The following is a 7,777-nucleotide window of genomic DNA, read 5'->3' on the forward strand; positions in this document are numbered from 1 at the left end:
ACAGGGAGACAGCTTAGGGGGCAGGAGTCCATGGAGGGATGGACACTGGGAAGAGGTAACTATGGGGAGGAAGTGGGAGGGGAGCTGTTGCATTGTTGTAAACTGTTGTCAATGTCATGAGACAAGGTATATGTAAACTGCTATATGGAAAGTGATTTTGCTCTGTAAATCTTCACCCAAATCACAATCATAAAAAAAAAAAAATTAAAAAAAAAATCCTGAACTGCATGAAGACCACAAAAAAAAAAAAAAAGTCCACAGCTCAGGTTTTCTCATTTCACGCTACTTCCTTCCTAGTCATAGGCCACCAATGCAGTCATCCTTGCAGCCCTTAGTGACCAGGGCTAATCTTTAGGTCAATTCTCAGGTCCCAATGCCACTGAGAAATATTCAAGCTAGTGGTCCTGTCAGAGTAGCTGACATTCCACTGCTCTGACCATCTTCATACTCACTGTTTTCATTAAGGTTTTTCCACTAGTTGGTGTCTAATCCACTTCTGCATACTTCTTTTCATAGGTCTTTTCAAAGGTCAGGGCTCCAGGATTATCTTCAGTATCTCTGCCAATTGGTTTCTCTTTTCTTTGATGAAGAGGGTCTGTGTAGCTTGTCTCCCTACTCTGCCATCTTTCCAGAAGTCCTGGCAATCTACTTAAATATTACAGCTGAGAAAACCCTATAGAGTTCAGTTCTAGTCTGTAAGACAATGGGTTTCCATGAGTCGGAATTGACATGATGACAGTGGGTCTGTGTTTTGTTGTTGTTGTTGTTTTACCAAGAGTGGGAAGAAGGGGGAAGGGGAGAGTCATTTCTTAGGTGACCCTGAATGGGAGTAATTTGGAAAAGGAGCGTGGTAATGGTTGCACAGTATGATAAACGTAATCAATATCACTGGATTGTACACAGAAAAGTGAATTACAAGTGTTTTGTGAGATCTATTTTTACCACAATAAAACAATGTTTTTAAAAGAGTTATTGAACTGTATTTCACAACTCTGGTTCATAGTAAATGCTTGTCAATAATTTATAGCAAATAAACTCAGTGCCACTGGGAGTGGGGACATGATGTTGAAATAGCACAGGTTAACAAAGCCTTCTGCCAAAGACAAAACTGCAAACACTGGGGAACCTGATGGTACTGGGAGACTGGAAGGCAGCTGACCCATCAGGACACTGTATCAGACTTGTCCCATTCGGTGTCCCAGGGAACCGTCCCTCATCCCAGTAAGAGCAGATTCTTAAGAGCAGCCAGGAGCAGTCTCCTCCTGACCTTCCAGACCTTGAGATGCTGACAAGCAGCATCACAGGTGCTTGTGGCTAAGCCATCAGCCGCTCAATGTGTGGTCTGCACAGATGCGTTGCTGCTTCTGCTGGATCTTAGGTCTGAGTCATCTTTTATTTATGTCCTTCTACAACATTTCCATAGATGAGTTGTGATGAACATCATCCATCTGTATGAGTGTCACAGAACTGAATAGGCTCGAATGGAGGCTTTGAAATCCCCAGGATATGTCTGGATCTGAGAAAGAGTTGCTCACTACAGGTTTTAAACAAGGAATTTCTCTCTTTCCCATAAATTGACCTTGTGGGGTTATTTGTGGATTCTTATAGGGAAATAGCCTTCCTAGGCCCCCATGCTGTGGCAGCCCCCAGCCAGCTGATGTTGTCCACTGGCTCCTGTGGACTTCCAGGACAGGACTGCTGAGGACAGAGTCCACAGTGCCGTCAGGCTGAAGAACTGCCAGCTCCTTTCTTGTTCCTGGGGATTTTGTGTCTTGGCTCTTTCCTTCTGCCATTTGTCCACCCATCCATCTATCCATCCATGCACCCTCCCGTCTGTCTGCCTGTCCATCTGTCCATCTATCCATCATTCCACCCACCCATCTGTCTGTCCATCTGCCCATCCATCCATCCACCCATCTACCTACCCATCCACCCACTCACCCACCCACCCATCTGTCCATCCATCACTTTAGTATTTATGGAACCCCTGCATTTTGTGGACAGAGCCCTAGCACTAGAGTAACGCCATGACCAGCCTCTGCTTTTGTGGACTTAAAAACTGAACAAATGATTAAGCAGGTCCTTATTCATTGGTCACTTTCTGAAGAGTAAGTGTCTCTGGATGGCACAAATGGCTAAGTTCTGGGCTGTTAACTGCAAGGTTGGAGGGTCAGGTGTACCCAGAGGCACCTCAGAAGAAGGGCCATGTAATCTCTTTCCAAAAATCAACCACTGAAAATCCCCGTGGACCCCGTTTCTACTGTGACAATGACAGGATTGCCATGACTGAACAGAACCAGTTTGGCTTTTGTTAAAAAGAACTCTGGAAACATGCAAGGGCTGTAAGGGCTCATTGGGATCCTGCTGTCTCTGTTGTCCCTCTCCTCCTGTTCATGTAGGACTTTGGGTGACTGTGTAAGTGGCTGGCTTTCAACACTCCTCACACGCACACCACCACTACCACCACCACCACTTGCCTCTGCCCTTTGGTATGAAACCTTGACCTTGGTGGACACGCTGCCTCAGACCCCTGCCTGCTCTTGCTGGAGTTCCCATCCCTACTCTTTCTCTACTCACACTCACGGCTCCATCCCTGTCACCCTGCTGCAAATAGAGGCAGCCCAGTTACTGGGCCCCTCTAACCACAGGCTGAGGCCCTCTGGGAGAGCCAACTGCCAGACACACACATGGATGTGAGGATGTAAGGTATGACCATGAACTCATGACCATTCCACCAGGCCAGAGGCATCATCATGGAAACCTCTTCTTATATTTTCTTGATGATAAAAGTAAAATATGTATGCTATCATAAGATCTATCATCTACTCTATCTTTGAATAAAGTAAAAGTTTAGTGTTTCCCTGTCTTCCATTACATCTATCTCCAGAAATAAACACTTTCATCAAATTGCTATGTATCCTTCCAATTCTTTGGGGTTTCCTTTTATGTTATGTTTATTTATATCTTATCCTTTATATTCACCAATCTGTCCACCACCCACCTGTCAGTTTATGGTACTGTGGTGGTTTGTCTTTGCTATGATGCTGGAAGGGACCCATGATGGACAGGTTTGAGTGGAGGTTCCAGGCTAAGACAGACTAGGAAGAAAGGGCTGGTGATTGACTTCCAAAATCTAGCCAGTGAAACTCTGTGGCTCACATCAGAACCCTGCCCAGTTCGGTGCTGGAAGATGAGCCTTCTAGGTTCAAGGGCACTCAAGATACACAGTTGTTGTTGTTGTTGTTTGCCGTCGAGTAGGCCCCGACTCATAGCGACCCCTCCTTGGGTTTCCGAGGCAGTATCACTATGGAAGTAGGATTGCCCAACCTTCCTTCCGAGGAGTGGCTGGTGGGTTTGAACCGCCAGCCTTCTGGTGAGCAGTCAAGTGCCTTAGGCACTATGCTACCAGAGCTCCTAAGATACACAGTAGCCACAGCAATGTACTCCAACACATCCACCATCATGAAGATGGTGCAGGACCCGGTAATCTTTTCTTCTGTTGGATGTGGGTCACCGTGAGTCAAAACAAACTTGGTGGCAACTAATAATGACAACCTGTATTCATATTGTCCCGTAATCCACTTTTTTTTTAATTTGACAACTTATCACAGACACTTTCCGTGACAGTACACACAAACTCTCCTCTCCTGTCCAGGTGCCTAGGGAGTCATTGCATGAATGTACCATGACTTCTTTGAAACCAGTCCCCATTAATGAGCACTTTTAAGTTCTGCCATATTTTGTCATAATAAATCTTGCAGCAATGACTACCCTATACATAGGTGTTCTTGGTGTTAGATTTTTATTGGAAAGCATTTTGGTTAACATCATGTTTTTTTTTCCTTTTGAGCATTTTTTATTGTGATAAATATATATATATGTAGCACAACCTTTGCCATTTCAACATTCTTTGCACACACAATTCAGTGACCTTACTTATACTTAACATGTTGTGATTTTTTTTATTGTTGTTGAGAGTAAGCACAGCAAAACATACACCAATCCAACAGTTCCTACATGTGCAGTCCATTGACAGTGATTACATCCTCCCAGTCATGCAGCATTGTCCCCTGAATTGTTCCTCCCCCGTGACCATGAACTCACTGCCCCCTAGGCTTCCTGTCAGACCTTTCGAGCTGCTGTTGCCAGTTACATCCCATACAGGTGAATCTTCAAAAGAGCAGGATGTTCAAGGCAAACAATCTTGGCTAATTAAGGTATCCCATTGTTTGACTTAAAGAAGACTTCAGGGGATATTTTTGGTTAAAAGTTTAAAGATTATCCTAGGGCAACAGTTTCGGCGGTAATCCAGCTTTGATGTCTCCAGAAAGTCTGGATTCCATGAGAATTACATCATGAATTTTTAAAGGTTTTTAATACATGATGGGGTGCTCTTAACCACATGGCTGCATCCACTGACTTCCCCCCTCCAATTGCAGCTGGTAGATTCTTCTCTGGGGACCTGTGCCCCTCTGCTTCCAGGCGACCCACACACTTACCTGGAGTGTGTTTGCTGTTTACTTCAACTGAATATTATTCTAATTGTAAAATTTATTTCATTAAAATATAAGCTAGAAAATAAATATGACTAGGAAAAGAGTTGTGTTTAAAAAGTGTGATATTGTTGTGATTCCCAGCTTGAACTAATTTTTTAAATAACTCTCCATTGACCCCAGTCCTGTCAGATATAATGGCTTCTACTGTCACATAAGCTCCATCAAAATAGTGTGTGTAAGTTATATCCACTTTAAATCTGCCTTGCCAAGATTGGCATAAAATCTCATGGCTGTTTGGTTTGTAAATCGTGTTATCTTCACTCCTAATAAATGCTTAAGAACCAGGATGTCTTATCTAAGGTATCCAGTGTACAAGTACTCCTAAACTTACCATGTATTCAAGTTACAATGAACCACACTTAAGACCATCTGTTTTTTGTACATCTCATTGTTAGTAATGTTTCCTGCATATAATGTTGCAGTGTGTAATTCGCTGAGACTATCATTCTCCAAGTTCAGTCACAGGTGTTCAATGTTAGGGTTTATAAAGATCCTAAAAGACAATAATAATGGAAAAATGAGGTATCCGATTTACGTCAGAACCAACTTGGGGTGGAGTCATTGAAGCAGAACCCCACCATTAAGTTGGGGATGTCCTGAAATTTGTTTTGATGAAAGTTGATTTACAGACTTTCTATTGGCACACACCAAACCATTTTAAGCTCTTCTGATGCCTATAGAGACATTATGTTCCACCTTATACAATAGAAACAGAAAACCTGCAAATCACAAACATTGCCTTTGAAAGTGAGAGAAGGTCCATAAAACATCCTGTCACTGTCTAACCTAAAGCAACAGTAAAAGTGATTTCACAGCCCCTTCAAATTTTGCAAACCCTTTGTGAGTCCCTTTGCAAGTATTTAATAATCATTTGTCCGACATATGGCTACACAGAGGTATATTTTCACAAGGTTGGCAGCATAGGTATCTCTTATTAAGTCATAATTCATTAAGAAATAGGTTATACCAAATTCATTCAACAAATATTTATTAGGTGCCAACTGTATACCAGTTGGCTGGTAGCTGCTGGGGCTGCCACAACACAGTGGTGGTCACTGTCCTCAAGATGCCTGTGGTCTGGCTAATGACTTTGAGCCTGTGGGAAGGCACAGACTAGTAGCTTAGTCAGCATTGCAGTGGTCTGGCGAGGCGTGTGCCTGGCCAGTGCACCAGGATATTGTGACATGAAAAGAAAGTTTTTTTGTGAAGTCTGTGAATTCTCTTAAGTTGTGTTCTTCGAGGCTCAGCCACTCACGTATCAATTCCACTTTAACTGTATAGCATGTGACAAAGCACCGTAGAGACTACAAGACTGTGTTTTCACTGCTGTGTTTCTCTCCTAGGACATCAATGAGTGTATTCTTGAGAACTATCCTGAGTGTTCCAACCCCAGGTTATTTTACATCATTCCGTATTTTTGTGGACAGCATCCCAGATGCAGGTAAAGACTCGAACAGGCTGTGGCATGCTGATGTGCACAACTGTGGCAGACATCCCACCAGACGGGCACTCTGGGTGGGACTCTTGTGTCCCTAGTCTCCCAAACTTCTGGAATTCAGTTATTATTTACTGTCAGTCTGTAAAGATATTATTTGAATATCCTCTAAGTAATGAAATCAACACAGCACGGTCTCCCAGAGGCCTCAGGAGATGGCCACGCAACCTCTCCTTTTGACTTCAAGACTAACTGTCACAACTAAGCCCAAGAGGTAACAAAGGCCAGGGTCAGGCACCCAGTCTGCTCTCCTGCAGTGATGGGACTCAGCGAACAACGGTCCCTGTCATTGGAGTGTGTCTAAGAAGATCTGAGAAACTTGAAGCTCACACCCAAACTTTGCTATGGTCTCTTAGGAGACATACTTAGAATGACAGGAAAGTCCTGTCTAGGGATCACTCCGATGCAAGACCTTCTTTAGAAAGTAGCTTACCCAGAATGATTGTGCAGGACCTCAGAGAGGAGGCTGTAGTCTGCTAATCTCCTGCATCATCACCCTTGGAGCACTTCCATGATAAGAATCCCTAAAGTACAGTCTCTGAGGCCAAGACACAGGCATCTGTAGCTACTTCCTCAGGTGCTTTGGTCATCTAGTGTTGTAACAGCAAACACCATAAATGGGTGGCTTTGACAAACAGATATTTATTCTCTTACCGTTTAAGAGGTTAGACGTCCAAGCCAATTAACTGTAGGGGCTAGGTGAAAGCCCACCAGCCTTGGGCTTCAGCTCTGCCTGTTGCTCCCAACCCACTGAAGCTAGAGGGTTCTCTTAACTCAGGCAGCTGCTGGCTGATGAGGCTGACAAACCCAAGATCAACAAATAAAATGGCACAGTCCCAAGATTACCAAACAACACAGCAGGTCCCTAGTTCAAGTCCAGAGATAGTCCCAAGATTGTCAGGAAACATGGCAGACTGTTGAATGAAAACTCGGCTACATGCAGGTTCCACACATGCTGAAAAGCTCCAAGACCTTTCTCAATGCTTCTCCTTATACGTTGGAAGAAGACCACATCCCTAAGGCAGCTACTCAGCTGCTCTAGTAGATTCTACCATGGGGTTGATTACCAGTCTCACCATGGGGAATAACTACATCCAGCTGCCCAGCCACTGAAAACTTGGCTGGCCAAGTTGACACACAACTACCACACCAGGTAATGCTGGTGTAGCTACAGATGCAGTCCATCATACTAGATAAAGGTGGTAGGTAGAGAAGAAATAGTAGTAACAACAAAAATTACCAGAGGTGACATTTTTCCCCAAAGCCAACTAATCAGAAGGTAATTATGTTCTGGACGGCAAGGGGAGAGAGTTGTTTCTAAATTACGGTTCATTCACTGTGCTTTTCTGCTTCCACTGGGGTGACTGTTAAATGATTAACTGTGTTAGCGTTGCTGTTTTGTTCTGTTTACCCTAAAACTTTGCTGATAATCAGAATTCAGGGTGTAGAAGTGTCAGTTTTCTACTTCATCAAAAACTTCCTGAGTTCAGGATGCCCTTAGCCCTCACCCTTGATAATAAATGCCTCGTCCAGGGGCAGGAGTCCCGGTGGTGCAGTGGTAAAGCACTCGGCTGCTAACTGTAAGGTCAGAGGTTTGTATCCACCAGCCACTCCTTGGGGGAAAGGTGTGGTAGTCGGTTCCTCTAAAGGTTACAGCCTTGGAAACCCTGTGGGGCAGTTTTACTCTGTCCTATAGAGTCACCATGAGTCAGAATTGACTCCACTG

General features: G+C 43.9%; 1 protein-coding gene across 1 annotated transcript in view; it reads left to right on the forward strand.

The window, feature by feature from the left end:
• The window catches only part of UST (uronyl 2-sulfotransferase), a 477,109-nt gene that overhangs the window by 392,004 nt on the left and 77,328 nt on the right, over positions 1–7,777 (forward strand). The window contains exon 6 of the mRNA XM_007943198.2: positions 5,900–5,997. Within this exon, the coding sequence (XP_007941389.1) occupies positions 5,900–5,997 (98 nt within the window). The remainder of the gene's footprint in view (positions 1–5,899; positions 5,998–7,777) is intronic.

The sequence above is a fragment of the Orycteropus afer genome, unplaced genomic scaffold (genome assembly GCF_000298275.1).
Source record: "Orycteropus afer afer isolate SDZICR_OR568_19922 unplaced genomic scaffold, OryAfe1.0 scaffold00101, whole genome shotgun sequence".
NCBI classification, from domain to species: Eukaryota; Metazoa; Chordata; class Mammalia; order Tubulidentata; family Orycteropodidae; genus Orycteropus; species Orycteropus afer.